The 21159-nt window shown below is 43.5% G+C and overlaps 2 protein-coding genes across 2 annotated transcripts; both read right to left on the bottom strand.

Annotated features, from left to right (window-relative positions):
• Nucleotides 1–653: 653 nt before the first annotated feature.
• Nucleotides 654–5245, bottom strand: LOC119311854 (cleavage stimulation factor subunit 50-like). The gene is made up of 13 exons (XM_037587568.1): nucleotides 4947–5245; nucleotides 4739–4863; nucleotides 4574–4643; nucleotides 4113–4196; nucleotides 3938–4024; nucleotides 3367–3437; nucleotides 3165–3216; nucleotides 3018–3075; nucleotides 2447–2541; nucleotides 2192–2346; nucleotides 1373–1481; nucleotides 1108–1164; nucleotides 654–1016 (listed from the first exon to the last, which is right to left on the bottom strand). The coding sequence occupies exons 1-13, from the start codon at nucleotides 5115–5117 to the stop codon at nucleotides 870–872; spliced, it is 1281 nt and encodes a 426-aa protein (XP_037443465.1). The 5' UTR covers nucleotides 5118–5245; the 3' UTR covers nucleotides 654–869.
• An 808-nt stretch (nucleotides 5246–6053) lies between these two features.
• LOC119311853 (solute carrier family 25 member 44-like) lies at nucleotides 6054–10316 on the bottom strand. Its single transcript, XM_037587567.1, has 6 exons — nucleotides 10004–10316; nucleotides 9353–9734; nucleotides 9046–9242; nucleotides 8230–8371; nucleotides 7207–7354; nucleotides 6054–6490 (listed from the first exon to the last, which is right to left on the bottom strand). Exons 1-6 carry the CDS (start codon nucleotides 10069–10071, stop codon nucleotides 6459–6461), a joined length of 969 nt encoding a protein of 322 aa, XP_037443464.1. The 5' UTR covers nucleotides 10072–10316; the 3' UTR covers nucleotides 6054–6458.
• Between the last annotated feature and the right edge of the window lie 10843 nt (nucleotides 10317–21159).

Here is a 21159-nt window from a genome sequence, read left to right as displayed (position 1 = left end):
CTCGTCAGTGGACCCAATGCATCTTGCGTTCTTCGGCAGGGAAGGGAGACGGCGTGGCGCGCTGCAGCCGCCGTCGGAGGGTGTGAAGAACGAGCCGTCTGACATGACGATCCATGGCGACGCCCCAGGTGTCCTCGGAACATGTCGGCGCATAGCCAGATGCCATGAGCGACACACGGCGCGGAAGCGGGCGCGGTCGGCAGCGGCCGAGTGCCGGGTACGGCGACACACGTGCTGGAAGCCACGGCGGTTGGCGGCGGCGACAGGGACGGCGAGCAAGATTTTAGACCACGCCGCGGAGAAGCGTGTCTGGGCAGGGGAGGAGTAGAGGCGGTCCATGACGAGGCCTAGGATGTCCTGTGGGATTTCAGACCACGGCGGAATTGTGGACGCCATGGACGCCGCTCGATTAAGCTCTGGATGTCGTAACTTCTGTGCTGGGCTGTACAAGTATTTGAAAAAATATTGAACAAGTATTTGAAAAAATATTGAACAAGTATATAAAAAATGTTCAACAAGTATTTGAAAAATTGTTGATCATGTATATAAAAATGTTGATTATGTATAAAAATGTTAAACAAGTATTTGCAAAATGTTTAACATGTATATAAAAAATGTTGAACAATTATTTGAAAAATGTTGAACAAGTTCAGTGACTGTTGATGGATTTTTCTCTTTCACAATCATCAATGCCATAACAGACAAAAAAAAATCTTACTCTACCAAGTTTGGTACAATGTCAAAGCTTCAACAGCATGTATAAGTACAGCCACTACAGTTACAAGTATTCCTTTCTTTTACCCTGGAGTACTCCATGATACAACAAACTTCATGATTTGAACGCTAGAGTTGAATTGAATCTATGCCGTTTATTTCCAGAATCTGACGGATCGATCGTTTCCGCATGTAACAAACACTGGCTCTACAGGGGAGTGCTCCAGCCACCTAGGGGCGCCGGTATGGCCAGAGGGCAATCTTGACACCCTTTCGGAAGTAAGTGCGTCCCAGATGACAACCTGAAGACCAGGCAGTATTACAGTGAGGCGTGTGCTGAGGGGCTTTTCCCTTCTGAAACACAGGTATTACTAGTCTGAATTGGAAATTCACCTCGTTGTTTTGCTCGTCGGTTGATAGTACAAACTCCTCAGTTTCATTGAAGACAGCCTAAACAACAAAATCAATTTATTGCAACAATGAAGTTGGTTGTACAATTAGTTACAAGCTCAAAGCTACAATCTATTTCATATGGACTAGGCTGACAAACTGAGATACTTAGCTACCATTGGTGCCAGAAGAGCGTGTACGACCAAATGTGTTAGTATGTAAATCAGAAAGAAAGGAAAGGATAATTGTACAGAATCTTACTACTAACCTGGCACCGGAATTGCGTATTAACAGCACCTGGATATTGCTTCACAAGTCTTCCGGTGCCAACTTCCCATAACTTTATACACGAATCCTTCCCACTGGATAGGATGTACCTGAAAGAACGTTTTTGGCTTCATAAGAGATAGCCAGGATACAAGCACAAACTTTTCTCAAATCCAGGAATATAATAACTCGAAATGGGTGACCAAGTCCTTCAGTTAGTATATATTCATTATAACAGCTTCATTATTCAATCGTATTTGCAAGTACACGCAAAGTTGCACATTGTAACCATAAAACAAAGCCTTTCTGCACAACAGAGAAATGCTTTGCATTTGCATCCACACTAGAGTGACCAGGTTTGGTCCTCTTTCTCTGATGTGTGACCGTCGGATTCACCTCACGATAGTCGTGTGACACCTCATTGCTCAGGTATGTCCATCCCTGCCAAGTAACCATGGCACATCACTGCTGTCCTGGTTTAGCCTAAAACAGATGATTCCCTAAGGATTGTATGCAACTCTAATGGTACGGCAACTAACCACTTGGAACTGATCCATTATTACTAGGACAAATCGGGTTGGTTTGTTACAGACTTACAGGTAGATTCTCAACACCTGGATGCTAGGACAAACCTGTTTTTTTTCCTTTTGTTTTTGCACCTGGGTGCTGGATGCAGTTTGTTGTTAACCTGATCCTTTGGGGATCGTATGGAAAAAAAGGTAGATTCTCAACACAATGCTGAAACATTATGATGTTAAGACTATTTATTCACATATCTTTTTTCCCCAAAAGCATTTTACACATGCCGGCACTTGCTAACCTCTCATCTTTGGTGAAAATTGCACTCGTAGCTTCTACAGATCCATGTGCTCCAATTATGGGACGAACACATTCAGCAGATACTCCATCCCAGATGCGCAGAGAACCATCCTTAGAAGCAGTCACATACATGCTCCCAGTACCCGAGTAACGCACCTGACACCCACAAAGTATATATAGGGTGGCAATGGTGTGCCTTTCATGAAAATTATAACCACTGTAGGACAAAGCTTGTGAAGCAAAAGTAAGAAAATACCTGGTTGATAGCAGCACTAGAGTCCTGCGGATTTGCGGATAAGAAGCATGTGAAAGTGTTTACATCATAGAGATGAGCTACTGGGTGATCAGTCCCTGAAAATATTTTGTATCCAAGTCAGCTGCTTCCAAGGATTGCATATTAAATAGATTAATATGGCAATGTGGGCCTCTAATTGAACTCGCGCGAAACTAGTCGGTATTTGACAAATAAGCAATGCCAAAAATTATTGAAATCGGCAGTCTGATTCTGGAACAAAACTCAAATCCTTAGAGGCCAGACGCCAAATATTCTCAGTTAGATATATTAAGCCATACCTAGAACACATTAGCGAGTAATTATTCTGCAACCACGTAGAGTATGGACACCATGAGTGTATCATGAAAATATATATAATAATGCCTACTATACATGATTGTTTCTTTAAAATGCATTATAAATAAGTCTACTCTTAACTCTAACCAAGCAATATCAGAATTGATAATCGTGTAAAACAAAAAGCTAGAGGCTACAGGTAAAAGTCTAATTACAGAAAGGATCAAAAGCCTAATAACAGAAAGGAGCATAGTACCTGCTAAAATGTAATCCCCGCAAGGATGAAAACATACAGACCTAACATTATGAGTATCCTGTTCAAGTAAATATTGGGAGAGAGAAATTATTTAGGCACCACAAACATGCCATTTAGAGTACATACAGTTACTAAGCATTTTACTACCTGAATAACTCTGAATGCTTTTCTTGCAGCAGTTTTGGAGAAGTCAAAGAACCTGTCAGGCAAGTTTCAAGTTCAAAGGACATACAACTCAACAGATATATCGTAATTATATGTAAACAGACCAATTATGCTTAATCTATGTATGAACTCCTCAAACTGCATAACAAACAACAAGGAAGGCAGGAAGCAATGATAAGCATACTTTATCGCATTATCTTTTGCTCCAGATATCAGTATTGGGCTAATAGGATGGAAATCCAGATCATTGATGGGCTGCAAGAAATTAAACATGTTACAAAAACAACTAGCGTACATAGGAGGAACTACAAATCTTTAATTATAGAAGGATAATGGGGGCTTGAATCCATGAATTCAACCACAACCATGTACTTCAGCACTAGGCACTAGGCAGCCACATTGGCGCCCTACAAATATAAAGATGTTTACTTGCTAAAAGAAGGCATGGAGGTAATTCAAGCAATTAAAGATAAATAAGCAGAACAATGGATGAATGGAGCAAATGAAACAGTTACTAATAACCAGTTACAATGTTCAATACCCTATGGTGGCAATTCAAGATATAGAAGGTGAAGAAGTAACTACCTGGAATACTAGTTACAAAGCTAGATACCTTGTCAGTGCTACCTTGTCAGTGCTATGTACAAGAAGTTGGGTAAGCAACTACCGAATGGTGAATAGAAGAAGTCTTAACAGGAAGCTATTCCAAAACAGGATGAGAAGAGACTCAAGGACCTAAACAGTAAAATACTAACCTGCACATGGTCATAAAATGTACGGACCACAGGCCGGCCAGAGCCTTCTTTGGAGTCTCCTAACATCGTCTGCTTAATTTTCGATACCTGCAAGTGGAAGTCGTACATTGAGCAAGAACTAGAACCTAACAAAGCACATCCTGCACGCAGCGATGGAATGATAATTCAAGCTCACCTCAAAGAACTTAATGGATGTGTCCCCACTTCCAGTTGCAAAATATTTCCCATCAGGACTAAATTTTGCACATCTGGCAACATTCTGCACAAAATAAGAGTAAACCACCGAAAAAGTATATAAGATATTTCTTGCCAACTGGTCTGTCACACCTTAATTAACAGGACCAACAAAATTACAAGTTGGGTGACTATGAAGGCACCATGGGAGGTGCAAAGCGTGTAAATGGTGACGATTGTATGCTGATTAATTATCCATTCGATCTGTGAGCCATGTAAACTGCTTGCTGTTGCTTATAATATCCTTGTATAAGTAACATCTCTGCTCGGGTTTAGAAAATACCGTTCCTCAGTTGAATCCAGATTTAGTTCAGATATCTCATAAACATCACAGCAGGAAATGGAGTAAAAGTGAATTCATATGGTAACATCGAGCAAAGGGAAAAGTAGAACCATGCCCACCTTATGATCGGAGATGTGCCTGGTTTCATGCTTGGGGAAAGTCTTGGACGGGCCCCTAACATTCTGCACACTGCAGTAAGCTTCACAATCAAATCCATATACACTACACTACACACAGTTAATTTGTCAAATGCCAGAACCACGAGGAGAAATCCTGGGTTTCACCTGAAATCCACGGCATTGGTGCCGAGAGGGCGCGCCAGCCCGCCGCCCGCAGCGACCGCGGCGGGGTCAAACGCGGCGGGATATCCGCCTCCCCTAGCCTCCTCCTCCCGCTCGGCCGCGAGGCCCTGCATGAGCCGACAGCAGCGAGGGTTTACGCCGGAACCCTAGGCGAGGGGGGCATAGGGAGGGGAGTTATATTTATATATACCTTGGCGACGAGGCGGAGGAGGTGGTTGGGGGCGGAGGCGTCGGCCTTGGGGGTCATGGTGGCGGCGGCGACGGCGGTGGCGGCCTGCGTGAGGTTCTGGTCGCGGAGGTGCGCCACGATGAGGGCGTTCACCTGCCGCAGCAGCTTCGCCTCCTGCACCGCCGCGTCCATCTCTCGGCCCCCGTCGACCTTCCCCCCCTCCGTCCTCCCGTGGGCCAACTGAAATGGAGTGGAAAGTGGACTCAAGCTCTGCCGCTTCAGAGCAAATGTGTTCAGTGTTCTCGCAGCAGAGTGAGTGAACCTCTGAACGAAGGTGAAAAATACGTTGTCAGTATCTGGGCAGTGGAAGCAGAACTACAACATCGGAGTCGATCTCACCGAACTGCAAACTTCCAGGAAGATAATTAGATGAATGTAATCTGTGGAGACGCCGATTCTGAAGCTCTTCTTCTTTGGGCAGACCAGCCTTAGCTTTGCGCTACCAAATAAGTTGGCTAGCTAAAGTTTTGATGGAGCTTTTTGCTTGTCGATGTATTGACCGACATTGGCTAGAAACATGAACTAGGATGGGCATAGAAGCATTAGCATGCCAATGCCAATAAGAAAAACTTTTGAATAAAGGCATCCAAACAGCATCTTAGATCTGATTGATATTGAGAAAAAGAGAAGTCAATAGGTTGACAACTGAACATAAAATAACCAGTAAAAATAAATTTACATTCAAAAGCATACTAGTCTTCGTCTTCCTCCGATTGAAATTCTGCACGCCGGAGATTGAAAAATGCACTGAACCAATAGTAAAGGAAAGCGACACCAGCAAACGCCATTACTCGCCCCTTGACACAAGATCTATAAATCGTTGAAGCAGCATCTTTGCCTGCCTATGGCATGCCAATAAATTGGTACCCATTCAATCATCCAAAAACAGCCCGTAGTCGTTGCCTTCTCCTTGTTCGTCTTTCATTCTGCGAAATCTACTCTACTCTAGAACATTTGATGCGAGGACCAGGCACTGGCAAGATGATATGTGTTAATTAAACTATACTTTTATCACACAAACAGGGAAAAAAAACACTGTGAAGGGATCAGACAATGCGCTGCTGCCTGTGTTTGACAAGGAAAAACAAATTTTAGCAGAGAAACGAGCAAATGCGAAGCTTGCCCCTCACGTGTCATTACAACTGGTCCCAATCGACCAGACTCGCCATAACAAAGCCTTGGAGTTCAAAAGAATAGAAATTGAATACATCTGATCTCTGGGTTTATATGAGCATTCTGCCTAATCCATAGCTGTCACTAGAGGCAGCTAGCTAATACCAGCCTAAAATATTCCGCCAAAAAAATATTACTACCCTCCAGGGGCACCAAAGTTTGTAAGAACCACTGTCTAGCTATCAAGTCAGCGAGAAACACAGCTTCAGGTGGGTGTCACTGATGCCTTCTTGTAGTATTGTTGCACCAACAAAAATTCCAGCGTTTTTGCAGGAACCAAATAAGGAGATGTCCGGCGACTCAGGCCTCTTCAACTTTAGCACATACGCGCTCTGCGAGGAAAAACCAGAAGGAAGCAATCGTTAGGGATAGAGAGAACAAAGCATAGTTTCAGATCAGATGAGAAAGTTTTGAGAAATTTAAAACCTGGTGTCATCTAAATAAAACGACAAGAAGTATTATGGAACAGAGGGAGTAAATGAAAGTAGAGCATTAGAAAAAAGGAATATCGTATAGAGCGTGCATGTTTGAATATACAACTACAAACAACCCCCTTTCCTGAAATGGGCTTTTACTGGAAGTTCAAATAATCAAATTTCATAAAACAAATGCTCTTCATTCATGGAGAACTTTTTAATGAACACTATGTTGGCGCAAAGCACAGATATTCCACTAGATTGCGTTTGTTATTCGTATATGCCACAATACTCCTGCCATATACGGAAGTGCACCATGAATACACATCCATAATGTGCTAGCTTTAATGTAAGGTAACCTTACAGGCATACAAGTTCCACAGTTTCAGATTGTACTCAAGTGTGATTATATTGCATATGGGAGTTATGTTATAGCCTACAAGAGATATAGACAAATGATAACAAGTGACCACAATGCCACCACACCCCTAGTCTAGATGAGAAATGCTCTAGTATGTAATTAACTGTGAGAGTGTATTTATTATATGCAATTTTGCATGCTTCCAAATAGCATTACATGTGATGAATATACAAAAAAAGCATATAAGACTTGGAAAGGAGGATGGCCATACTTAAGTATTCGTAGCATACAATCATTGATGTACCCCAAGCAGATGAGCTGAAAAATCTTGGACCTAATCCTCTGTAGAAACCCTTCCATCCATCTTCAGCGATCAATCTTCTAACTACTTCACTGGCTTTTGGCTTGTTTTGATTAACCTAGATGAAATAACAGAAAAATATTAATTTGGCTGATATAAAACCATAATTCGCAGGATACATGTCACAGTTAAGAAATAGAAAAAAAATGCAAATTCTTGATGACATAAAGAAAACATCTGCTGTACAGAGCATTTTCTTAAAGCAGCCCCAGAAAAAATTGAACACCAGGGGTTGAACACTACAGTCTAGAAGTGATATTGTAACGAACTACTCCCTCCGTCCGAAAAAGCTTGTCCCAAGCTTTTTCGGACGGAGGGAGTAGAAGTCTACACTCTACAGTCTACACTATCAATACAGATGAAACATGTAATGTTAAGAAAGCTGTTAAGTGTGTCCATAAAGTGCACGCCATATCCTTGAAAAACTTATAAGCCACTTCGACATTGCCGCATTTATGCTACTCATTAATAACTATTTTAAGATTTAATACAAGTATTCATTTACAGTGGCTTGCCTTTCCAATGAATCAATGATCGCTATTGAGAGAAGAAATATATCTTGATTAATAAAGACTGTGTTCCTGAATTCTACCTCCTCAGTCTCATGCTATTACTCCCTCCGTTCCTAAATATTTGTCTTTTTAGAGATTTCAAATGGAGAAATATTTAGGAACGGAGGGAGTAGATATTATCCAAGACAAAAGCATGTTTTGAGATGGACATCAATGAACTTCAAGACAAAATGTCCATGCTCCTAAACCTTACTTAATAATTGTAATTGATATTCTGATAATGGAGTCATGTTATAGGCATCTTAATGGCATCAGAGTGAAACTTAATAAGCACTAGTTACAAGGGTAGTCCTGAAAAATGAAGTTTGTTCAAACCCAATTAGGCAGAAATAAGCAAAATAATCAGAAACATAAATGTCACCTGCAGCCTGGTTTTGATTGTATCTAGAGGAGTTGAAACACAAGAGGTCACTGCCCCAGCAATCATTCCCCCTGTTGCTTGAACACCAACTATTTTCAACTGACTAGGAGTATCTTCTTTATCATTCAAATGGCCAAGAGCACTGTTTACACAAGCAGAACAACAGCAGTGAACTCTCAGGTAGCTATGCTAACAAGATAAATAACTTTATTTCAATTCTTAACATTTTGATTCTATCACCAAGAATTAAGAAAGAACTCCCCAATACTAACTTCTCTACTGGCCCTTAAGAGCATATTACTATGTATTTCCCATCAAGTTGTGCAGACCATATTATGGCTTAGTGTGTCATCATTATCAAGGCTGCTAATAAGATTCCTGATTACCTAGTGCCAGAGAAGTATTTATATAAACCAAACCACTTGATCATGGTTACTGTTTCTACCTATAGGAAGACAGAACAATATGAAAAGATTACCGAAGCAAATCAACAAGAACGCACCAAAGTAAGATCATGGTTTTCCCAAAAAAGATCATTGTAAATAAAACCATACTTTGGGATTACTGGACCATGGTAGGTATTACAACAGGAAAGCAAAAGATAGATATGTGATCAAAATAGTCTGTCACCATCAAAGGAGCGGTTTTAAAAAGGTTGCATAATTACTTAATTACAGAGATCGAAATTGCCAATATATATATACATACATACATACAGTTAGCTTTTTCTTCTTTTGTTTAACTTAAGAAATCCATGAATTTAAATATCATAGAGGCTAAGAGAGACAAACATAGCGATATTAGACCATCACTAACCTCCAAATCATACGCTGGCTGAACCCATAGCTTGCCCACCAAACAGCACTTGACGGTGCATACGTCATAACAGACAGGCCAAATCCTCTGTACAATCCCCGTGGCCCATCAGACTTCATAATCTTTTGAACAACATCTATTCCACCCTTATATCTGACATGACCAGAATATCCTTGAACCATCAATTTCTGGCTAACCTGAGATACAGGCCAACAGAAACATGATAAATGGATTTGCCTAATCTGGCAAACATAGCACAACTCTTTGCAGCAGCATGGAAACTGGAAATGGCTAATAGTAAGCATACCACATCAATGGGCACAAACACGGCCTGCGAGCACAGAGACGCCGTCAAACCACCAAGACCATTAGCAAGGGCAGCCTCCATCGACTCTGACAGCTGAAGTGGCTCGACAAGCTTAAGCGAGGTCGCCTTTGTCTTCTCGAGCGCCGTGAGGAAGATAATCCTAGCCGGGATAGCCCCAGTGATGACGGTCCCAAACCCCCGGTACAGCCCAGGCACCCCATCCACCTTGAGGATGTTCTTGAAGGTGGCCAGGGCGTTCCTCCTCATGGCCTCCCCGGAGGCAACCTGCATCCGGGTCTTGATCACGGAGACTGGGTACAGCGCCACGGTCACGCAGCTGAACATGCCGGCCCCCACCACATAGAGCTTGGTCATGTCGAGGCTGCAACATGTACACACCGCAGTTTCAGAACAATATACCAGCCAGAGAGCTACCTAGAAGCCCTAATTCACCACAGCTTCCTAAATCGCACATCATCCGGCAACAACAGCAGCCACGGCAAGTTCCTAAATCGAAATTTCTTCTAATGCCAGTTCCGAATTGCGGACGGGGGGAGGCGGGGAGATTAACAACTAGACTAGATACTCGGGAGCGCACGGGACGGGGTGAATTGCCGGGGAACGGCGGGGGGAGAGGAGGCGGGGGCTTACTTGTCCCAGTTGATCTCCGTCTGTTGGGGGAGGGAGGGGATCTTGGCCGCCCTAGTAGAGGTGTCCATCGCCGCCCAATCCCGCGATCCCCGGAGGCGCGAGCGGGGAGGAGGGGCGCCGCCGCCGCGGCCGGGGGAGGGCGAGGGCTCGGCGAGAATGGTTCGGCTGGGGGTGCGCTGGCGTGCGCTTCCGCTTCCGCTTCCGTGGTGGTCTTGGCAACAACTGCAGCTACTCTTCAGCGGGGAGGAAAGGGAGCATGTGTTCCTCGCCTCCTCTGGCTCGGAGGCGTCAATGGCGTCCCGGGTCAGTACTCTTGGGTCGCGTCGCCAGTTTTGCCCAAACTTTTCTTTCTTGAGCCCAAAGCAAAACCGTGTGGTCGTTGTTGGGCTCCGTCGTCGAAGCCCGTTTGCTTCGCTATTTTTTTCTTGGGAGGTGTGCGGCGTGGTCGTTGCCACGTTATTATGCTCGTTTAGCACCGGCGTGGCTATCAGATTGAAAGTTAAACGGAAATTTTAAAAAACCCTAGTGATGAGGTTTTTTTTTTCAGATTTCAGATGCTTCCGCTCAGCGACTTCTGACATTGTGCGTGTCGACCACCTCAAAGCCCGCCTGATCAGAACCTAATTGAAGGCCAGTTTTGCAACAACGCATTTGTTGCAAACCCTTCAAAAGCAACGGTCCGTCTGTTGCAGAGCAGCTACGGCGAGGGAGGCGGCCGCGACTGGGTTCACAGTGACCGCGACGCAGCTCATCGAGATTGGTGGTCAAGATGTAAAGCAACATCAGTTCGCCGGGGTGGGGTGTTGTGAGGGTCAGATTGGTCGCTAGGAGCATTTTGATTTCTTCCATGGCGTTGTCGGCTTCGGTGGTCTACTCGAAATCGTTTGTCTTCTTCAGGAGCCGGTACAAGGGAAGTGCCTTCTACATAGCCGGCTGATGAACCGGCTTAGGGAAGCCACGCATCTGTCCAGTTGACGGACGTCCTTGAGCTTCTCCAGCTTCTTGAGCTTTGTCAACGCCTTGATCTTGTCGGGATTTGCTTCAATCTAACACTAGGAGATGAAGAATCTCAACAGCTTACAGGATGGCACGCCGAAGACGTACTTCTATGGATTAAGCTTTATGTTGAATGCACAGAGATTTTTTAAGGCCTCACGCAAGTCGCTAGATGAGATGGTGTTGGTGAAGATGTTGATGAAGATTGGTCCTCCCACAATGAGAGGGTTGTTGGTGATGATGATGGCCTCGATTTCCCCCTCCCGCGGAGGGAAGTATCCCTGGGAATCGCTCCGCTAGAGAGCAAAAGTGCTCCTGCCCAAGTTCCGCCTGAGACGGCGGCGCTCCGTCCCGAAAGTCCTCTCCTTATTTTTTCCCTAGGGAAAATGGACTTATTGTTGGGGAACGTAGTAATTTCAAAAATTTCCCTACGCACACGCAAGATCATGGTGATGTATAACAACGAGAGGGGAAGTGTATCTTCATACCCTTGAAGATCGCTAAGCGGAAGCGTTTATCAACGCGGTTGATGTAGTCGCACGTCTTCACGATTCGACCGATCCAAGTACCGAACGCACGGCACCTCCGAGTTCTGCACACGTTCAGCTCGATGACGTCCTCGCCTTCTCGATCCAGCAAGACGGGCGAAGTAGTAGATGAGTTCCGGCAGCACAACGGCGTGGTGACGGTGTTCGTGAAGAACAATCTCCGCAGGGCTTCGCCTAAGCACTACGGAAACTATGACGGAGGATAAACTAGAGGGGACGGGGTTGCCGGCACACGGCTTGGTGTTTCTTGATGTGTCTTTGGTGCTAGCCCTACCCCTCTATTTATATGTTGAGCCTTGGGGTCGAAACTTGGAGTAAAAGCCTCCACAAAGTCGGTTTCACCCGAAAGGCAAGAGTCCTTCTCGGACTCCAGGGCCAGACGCCAGGGTTCCCGGCGTCTGGACCCAGACGCTAGGGACCCTGGCGTCTGGCCCCTGGACTCCGCAAAACTTCCTTTTGCGCTTTCCAAAAACCTTGTGGGCTTTCCCCTTTGGCCCAAATAACGTGTTCTCGTTCCCAAACATTTCGGGAAACATCCGGAACCCCTTCCAGTGAATTCCGGAACTCTTCCGGAGATCAAACACTATTATCCCATATATCAAACTTTATCTCCGGACCATTCCGGAGTTCCTCGTCATGTCCATGATCTCATCCGGGACTCCGAACAACATTCGGTTACCAACATACATAACTCATATAATACTATATCGTCAACGAAACATTAAGCGTGCGGACCCTACGGGTTCGAGAACTATGTAGACATGACCTAGAACTTGTTTTCAGTCAATAACCAATAGCAGGACATGGATGCCCATATTGGCTCCCACATATTCTACGAAGATCTTTATTGGTCAAACCGCATAACAACATACGTTGTTCCCTTTGTCATCGGTATCTTACTTGCCCGAGATTTGATCGTCGGTATCCAATACCTAGTTCAATCTCGTTACCGGCAAGTCTCTTTACTCGTTACGTAATACATCATTCCGTAACTAACTCATTAGCTACACTGCTTGCAAGGCTTATAGTGATGTGCATTACCGAGAGGGCCCGGAGATACCTCTCCGACAATCGGAGTGACAAAACCTAATCTCGAAATACGCCAACTCAACATGTACCTTTGGAGACACCTGTAGTACTCCTTTATAATCACCCAGTTACGTTGTGACGTTTGGTAGTACCCAAAGTGTTCCTCCGGTAAACGAGAGTTGCATAATTCTCATAGTTACAGGAACATGTATAAGTCATGAAGAAAGCAATAGCAGTATACTAAACGATCAAGTGCTAGGCTAACGGAATGGGTCATGTCAATCACATCATTCTTCTAATGATGTGGTCCCACTAATCAAATGACAACACATGTCTATGGTTAGGAAACATAACCATCTTTGATTAATGAGCTAGTCAAGTAGAGGCATACTAGTGACTATATGTTTGTCTATGTATTCACACATGTATCATGTTTCCGGTTAATACAATTCTAGCATGAATAATAAACATTTATTATGATGTGAGGAAATAAATAATAACTTTATTATTGCCTCTAGGGCATATTTCCTTCAGTCTCCCACTTGCACTAGACTCAATAATCTAGATTACATAGTAATGATTCTAACACCCATGGAGTCTTGGTGCTGATCATGTTTTGCTCGTGAGAGAGGCTTAGTCAACGGGTCTGCAACATTCAGATCCGTATGTATCTTGCAAATCTCTATGTCTCCCACTTGGACTTGGTCCCGAATGGAATTGAAGCGTCTCTTGATGTGCTTGGTCCTCTTGTGAAATCTGGATTCCTTTGCCAAGGCAATTGCACCAGTATTGTCACAGAAGATTTTCATTGGTCCCGATGCACTAGGTATGACACCTAGATCGGAAATGAACTCCTTCATTCAGACTCCTTCATTTGCTGCTTCCGAAGCAGCTATGTACTCTGCTTCACATGTAGATCCCGCCACAACGCTTTGTTTAGAACTGCACCAACTTACAGCTCCACCGTTTAATAAAAACACGTATCCGGTTTGTGATTTAGAATCGTCCGGATCAGTGTCAAAGCTTGCATCGACGTAACCATTTACGACTAGCTCTTTGTCACCTCCATATACAAGAAACATATCCTTAGTCCTTTTCAGGTATTTCAGGATGTTCTTGACCGCTGTCAAGTGATCCACTCCTGGATTACTTTGGTACCTTCCTGCCAAGCTTATTGCTAAGCATACGTCAGGTCTGGTACACAGCATTGCATACATGATAGAGCCTATGGCTGAAGCATAGGGGACATCTTTCATTTTCTCTCTATCTTCTGCTGTGGTCGGGCATTGAGTTTGACTCAACTTCACACCTTGTAGTATGGGCAAGAACCCTTTCTTTGCCTGATCCATTTTGAACTTTTTCAAAATTTTATCAAGGTATGTGCTTTGTGAAAGTCCTATCAAGCGTCTTGATCTATCTCTATAGATCTTGATGCCCAATATGTAAGCAGCTTCACCGAGGTCTTTCATTGAAAACTTTTATTCAAGTATCCCTTTATGCTATCCAGAAATTCTATATCATTTCCAATTAATAATATGTCATCTACATATAATATTAGAAATGCTACAGAGCTCCCACTCACTTTCTTGTAAATACAGGCTTCTCCAAAAGTCTGTATAAAACCATATGCTTTGATCACACTATCAAAGCGTTTATTCCAACTCCGAGATGCTTGCACCAGTCCATAAATGGAACGCTGGAGCTTGCACACTTTGTTAGCACCTTTTGGATCAACAAAACCTTCTGGCTGCATCATATACAACTCTTCTTCCAGAAATCCATTCAAGAATGCAGTTTTGACATCCATTTGCCAAATTTCATAATCATGAAATGCAGCAATAGCTAACATGATTCGGACAGACTTAAGCATCGCTACGGGTGAGAAAGTCTCATCGTAGTCAACTCCTTGAACTTGTCGAAAACCTTTCGCAACAAGTCGAGCTTTATTGACAGTTACATTACCATCAGCGTCAGTCTTCTTCTTAAAGATCCATTTGTTCTCAATGGTCTGCCGATCATCGGGCAAGTCAACCAAAGTCCATACTTTGTTCTCATACATGGATCCCATCTCAGATTTCATGGCCTCTAGCCATTTTGCGGAATCTGGGCTCATCATCGCTTCCTCATAGTTCGTAGGTTCATCATGGTCAAGTAACATGACTTCCAGAATAGGATTACCGTACCACTCTGGTGCGGATCTTATTCTGGTAGACCTTCGAAGTTCAGTAGAAATTTGATCTGAAGTTTCATGATCAATATCATTAGCTTCCTCACTAATTGGTGTAGGTGTCACAGGAACCGATTCATGTGATGAACTACTTTCCAATAAGGGAGCAGGTACAGTTACCTCATCAAGTTCTACTTTCCTCCCACTCACTTCTTTCAAGAGAAACTCCTTCTCTAGAAAGGATCCATTCTTAGCAATGAATGTCTTGCCTTCGGATCTGTGATAGAAGGTATACCCAACTGTTTCTTTTGGGTATCCTATGAAGACACATTTCTCCGATTTAGGTTCGAGCTTATCTGGTTGAAGTTTTTTCACATAAGCGTCGCAGCCCCAAACTTTAAGAAACGACAACTTTGGTTTCTTGCCAAACCACAGTTCATAAGGCGTCGTCTCAACGGATTTTGATGGTGCCCTATTTAACGTGAATGCGGCCGTCTCTAAAGCATAACCCCAAAATGATAGCGGTAAATCAGTAAGAGACATCATAGATCGCACCATATCTAGTAAAGTACGATTACGACGTTCGGACACACCATTTCGTTGTGGTGTTCCGGGTGGCGTGAGTTGCGAAACTATTCCACATTGTTTCAAGTGTAGACCAAACTCGTAACTCAAATATTCTCCTCCATGATCAGATCGTAGAAATTTTATTTTCTTGTTACGATGATTTTCCACTTCACTCTGAAATTCTTTGAACTTTTCAAATGTTTCAGACTTGTGTTTCATCAAGTAGATATACCCATATCTGCTCAAATCATCTGTGAAGGTGAGAAAATAACGATACCCGCCGCGAGCCTCAACATTCATTGGACCACAAACATCAGTATGTATGATTTCCAACAAATCAGTTGCTCGCTCCATAGTTCCGGAGAACGGCGTTTTAGTCATCTTGCCCATGAGGCACGGTTTGCAAGTACCAAGTGATTCATAATCAAGTGATTCCAAAAGCCCATCAGTATGGAGTTTCTTCATGCGCTTTACACCGATATGACCTAAACGGCAGTGCCACAAATAAGTTGCACTATCGTTATCAACTCTGCATCTTTTGGTTTCAACACTATGAACATGTGTATCACTACTATCGAGATTCAACAAAAATAGACCACTCTTCAAGGGTGCATGACCATAAAAGATATTACTCATATAAATAGAACAACCATTATTCTCTGATTTAAATGAATAACCATCTCGCATCAAACAAGATCCAGATATAATGTTCATGCTCAACGCTGGCACCAAATAACAATTATTTAGGTCTAAAACTAATCCCGATGGTAGATGTAGAGGTAGCGTGCCGACCGCGATCACATCGACTTTGGAACCATTTCCCATGCGCATCGTCACCTTGTCCTTAGCCAATCTTCGCTTAATCCGTAGTCCCTGTTTCGAGTTGCAAATATTAGCAACGGAACCAATATCAAATACCCAGGTGCTATTGCGAGCATTAGTAAGGTACACATCAATAACATGTATATCACATATACCTTTGTTCACTTTGCCATCCTTCTTATCCGCCAAATACTTGGGGCAGTTCCGCTTCCAGTGTCGAGTCTGCTTGCAGTAGAAGCACTCAGTTTCATGCTTAGGTCCAGACTTAGGTTTCTTCTCTTGAGCAGCAACTTGCTTGCTGTTCTTTTTGAAGTTCCCCTTCTTCTTCCCTTTGCCCTTCTTCTTGAAACTGGTGGTTTTGTTAACCATCAACACTTGATGCTCCTTCTTGATTTCTACCTCCGCAGCTTTTAGCATTGCGAAGAGCTCGGGAATAGTCTTGTTCATCCCTTGCATATTATAGTTCATCATGAAGCTCTTGTAGCTTGGTGGCAGTGATTGGAGAATTCTGTCAATGACACTATCATCAGGAAGATTAACTCCCAGTTGAATCAAGTGATTATTATACCCAGACATTTTGAGTATGTGTTCACTGACAGAACTATTCTCCTCCATCTTGCAGCTGTAGAACTTATTAGAGACTTCATATCTCTCAATCCGGGCATTTGCTTGAAATATTAACTTCAACTCCTGGAACATCTCATATGCTCCATGACGTTCAAAACGTCGTTGAAGACCCGGTTCTAAGCCGTAAAGCATGGCACACTGAACTATCGAGTAGTCATCAGCTTTGCTCTGCCAGACATTGTTAACGTCGTCAGTTGCATCAGCAGCAGGCCTGGCACCTAGCGGTGCTTCCAGGACGTAACTTTTCTGTGTAGCAATGAGGATAATCCTCAGGTTACGGACCCAGTCCGTGTAATTGCTACCATCATCTTTCAACTTTGCTTTCTCAAGGAACGCATTAAAATTCAACGGAACAACAGCACGAGCCATCTATCTACAAACAAACATAGACAAGCAAAATACTATCAGGTACTAAGTTCATGATAAATTTAAGTTCAATTAATCATATTACTTAAGAACTCCCACTTATACAGACATCTCTCTAGTCATCTAAGTGATTACGTGATCCAAATCAACTAAACCATGTCCGATCATCACGTGAGATGGAGTAGTTTCAATGGTGAACATCACTATGTTGATCATATCTACTATATGATTCACGTTCGACCTTTCGGTCTCCGTGTTCCGAGGCCATATCTGTATATGCTAGGCTCGTCAAGTATAACCTGAGTATTCCGCGTGTGCAACTGTTTTGCACCCGTTGTATTTGAGCCTATCACACCCGATCATCATGTGGTGTCTCAGCACGAAGAACTTTCGCAACGGTGCATACTCGATGATAACACTTCTTGATAATTAGTGAGAGATCATCTTAAAATGCTACCGTCAATCAAAGCAAGATAAGATGCATAAAGGATAAACATCACATGCAATCAATATAAGTGATATGATATGGCCATCATCATCTTGTGCTTGTGATCTCCATCTTCGAAGCACCGTCATGATCACCATCGTCACTGGCGCGACACCTTGATCTCCATCGTAGCATTGTTGTTGTTACGCCATCTATTGCTTCTACGACTATCGCTACCGCTTAGTGATAAAGTAAAGCAATTACAGGGCGTTTGCATTTTATACAATAAAGCGACAACCATATGGCTCCTGCCAGTTGCCGATAACTTCAGTTACAAAACATGATCATCTCATACAATAAAATATAGCATCACATCTTGACCATATCACATCACAACATGCCCTACGAAAACAATTTAGACGTCCTCTACTTTGTTGTTGCAAATTTTACGTGGCTGCTACGGGCTTAGCAAGAACTGTTCTTACCTACGCATCAAAAACCACAACGATAGTTCGTCAAGTTAGTGATGTTTTAACCTTCGCAAGGACTGGGCGTAGCCACACTCGATTCAGCTAAAGTGAGAGAGACAGACACCCGCCAGCCACCTTTAAGCACGAGTGCTCGTAACGGTGAAACCAGTCTCGCGTAAGCGTACGCGTAATGTCGGTCCGGGCCGCTTCATCTCACAATACCGCCGACCAAAGTATGACATGCTGGTAAGCAGTATGACTTGTATCGCCCACAACTCACTTGTGTTCTACTCGTGCATATAACATCAACGCATAAAACCTAGGCTCGGATGCCACTGTTGGGGAACGTAGTAATTTCAAAAATTTCCTACGCACACGCAAGATCATGGTGATGTATAACAACGAGAGGGGGAGTGTATCTTCATACCCTTGAAGATCTCTAACCGGAAGCGTTTATCAACGCGGTTGATGTAGTCGTACGTCTTCACGATTCGACCGATCCAAGTACCGAACGCACGGCACCTCCGAGTTCTGCACACGTTCAGCTTGATGACGTCCTCGCCTTCTTGATCCAGCAAGACGGGCGAAGTAGTAGATGAGTTCCGGCAGCACGACGGCGTGGTGACGGTGTTGGTGAAGAACAATCTCCGCAGGGCTTCACCTATGCACTACGGAAACTATGACGGAGGATAAACTAGAGGGGACGGGGTTGCCGGCACACGGCTTGGTGTTTCTTGATGTGTCTTTGGTGCTAGCCCTACCCCTCTATTTATATGTTGAGCCTTGGGGTTGAAACTTGGAGTAAAAGCCTCCACAAAGTCGGTTTCACCTGAAAGGCAAGAGTCCTTCTCGGACTCCAGGGCCAGACGCCAGGGTTCCCGGCGTCTGGACCCAGACGCCAGGGACCCTGGCGTCTGGCCCCTGGACTCCGCAAAACTTCCTTTTGCGCTTTCCAAAAACCTTGTGGGCTTTCCCCTTTGGCCCAAATAGCGTGTTCTCATTCCCAAACATTTCGGGAAACATCCGGAACCCCTTCCGGTGAATTCCGGAACTCTTCCGGAGATCAAACACTATTATCCCATATATCAAACTTTATCTCTGGACCATTCCGGAGTTCCTCGTCATGTCCATGATCTCATCCGGGACTCCGAACAACATTCGGTTACCAACATACATAACTCATATAATACTATATCGTCAACGAAATGTTAAGCGTGCGGACCCTACGGGTTCGAGAACTATGTAGACATGACCTAGAACTTGTTTCCGGTCAATAACCAATAGCGGGACCTGGATGCCCATATTGGTCCCACATATTCTACGAAGATCTTTATCGGTCAAACCGCATAACAACATATGTTGTTCCCTTTGTCATCGGTATGTTACTTGCCCGAGATTTGATCGTCGGTATCCAATACCTAGTTCAATCTCGTTACCGGCAAGTCTCTTTACTCGTTACGTAATACATCATTCCATAACTAACTCATTAGCTACACTGCTTGCAAGGCTTATAGTGATGTGCATTACCGAGAGGGCCCAGAGATACCTCTCCGACAATCAGAGTGACAAAACCTAATCTCGAAATACGCCAACTCAACATGTACCTTTGGAGACACCTGTAGTACTCTATAATCACCCAGTTACGTTGTGACGTTTGGTAGTACCCAAAGTGTTCCTCCGGTAAACGGGAGTTGCATAATTCTCATAGTTACAGGAACATGTATAAGTCATGAAGAAAGCAATAGCAGTATACTAAACGATCAAGTGCTAGGCTAACGGAATGGGTCATGTCAATCACATCATTCTTCTAATGATGTGATCACATCATTCTTCTAATGATGTGATCCCACTAATCAAATGACAACACATGTCTATGGTTAGGAAACATAACCATCTTTGATTAATGACCTAGTCAAGTAGAGGCATACTAGTGACTATATGTTTGTCTATGTATTCACACATGTATCATGTTTCCGGTTAATACAATTCTAGCATGAATAATAAACATTTATCATGATATGAGGAAATAAATAATAACTTTATTATTGCCTCTAGGGCATATTTCCTTCACTTATATACCAGAAGATGGGTACCAGAGGCTGGCCAGGGGCCCCCATAAGCCACCAGGGCACGCCCACGGCGTGCTCTGGTGCCTCGTGGGCACCTAGGTGGCCCCCTCTGGTACTTCTTTGCTCCAATATTTTGTATTTATTTCAAAATAAATCTCCATGAAATTTCAGCTCATTTGGAGATGTGCATAATAGGTATCTCTGACATAGTTTTTCCAGGTCCAGAATTCCAACTGTCGACAATCTCCCTCTTCATGTAAATCTTGCATATTAAGAGAGAAAAGGCATTAGAATTACTCCACAAAGTGTTATATTGATTAAAACACTATAAATAACAGTAAGAAATCATGATGAAAAATGGACATATCACGTACCGCCTCCATGGTACATCTATATTCTTGAAAATCCGTTTCTGTCGTGGTAGTTTTTTGTCTTCCATTGCCATGGTAGTGTTTGTCTCTGTTGCTAGGTTTTGCCACCCCTTTTAACTTTTTTCCCAATATTATCTAGATCCAAAATTTTCTGTCAATCTCAACAGTGCTTGTTTGCAGTAAACTGGTAACCCGACCATCTGGCATTCCTTGCCAGCTTATAGGACGTAAAATTTCACAAGTAGCCATCTGTAGCTTGATTTCCTTCACTGGCTTATTATTTCATTTCCACTTTGTAGCTTTCCATTTATCACATGCGCAAAGTGATGGCTCAAAAGAACAAGAAGAATGCTGACTGGGCAAAATCCATCATGACTGAACTCCGTCTAACAGAGCTTGTGAACTCTGATGTCTACTACTCAAGCTTCTTCTTGTAGACTCGTGTTGGGCCTCCAAGTGCAGAGTTTTGTAGGACAGTAGCAAATTTCCCTCAATTGGATGACCTAAAGTTTATCAATCTATGGGAGGCGTAGGATGAAGATGGTCTCTCTCAAACAACACAACAACCAAATAACAGAGAGTCTCTTGTGTCCCCAACACACCCAATACAATGGTAAATTGTATAGGTGCACTAGTCGGCGAAGAGATGGTGATACAAGTGTAATATGGATAGTAGATATAGGTTTTTATAATCTGG

Source organism: Triticum dicoccoides, chromosome 5B (genome assembly GCF_002162155.2).
Source record: "Triticum dicoccoides isolate Atlit2015 ecotype Zavitan chromosome 5B, WEW_v2.0, whole genome shotgun sequence".
Taxonomy (NCBI): Eukaryota; Viridiplantae; Streptophyta; class Magnoliopsida; order Poales; family Poaceae; genus Triticum; species Triticum dicoccoides.
This window is presented reverse-complemented; position numbering and strand designations above follow the sequence as displayed.

Coding starts and splice junctions, on each gene's coding strand:
- LOC119311854 (XM_037587568.1), bottom strand. CDS start 5,117: ATGGACGCGGCGGTGCAGGAGGCGAAGCTGCTGCGGCAGGTGAACGCC. Junction 3,438..3,937: donor CATTTTATGACCATGTGCAG/GTTAGTATTTTA, acceptor AATTTCTTGCAG/CCCATCAATGATCTGGATTT. Junction 1,017..1,107: donor CCGACGAGCAAAACAACGAG/GTGAATTTCCAA, acceptor CCTGGTCTTCAG/GTTGTCATCTGGGACGCACT.
- LOC119311853 (XM_037587567.1), bottom strand. CDS start 10,071: ATGGACACCTCTACTAGGGCGGCCAAGATCCCCTCCCTCCCCCAACAG. Junction 9,735..10,003: donor ACGGAGATCAACTGGGACAA/GTAAGCCCCCGC, acceptor TACATGTTGCAG/CCTCGACATGACCAAGCTCT. Junction 8,372..9,045: donor AGCCAGCGTATGATTTGGAG/GTTAGTGATGGT, acceptor TTGTGTAAACAG/TGCTCTTGGCCATTTGAATG.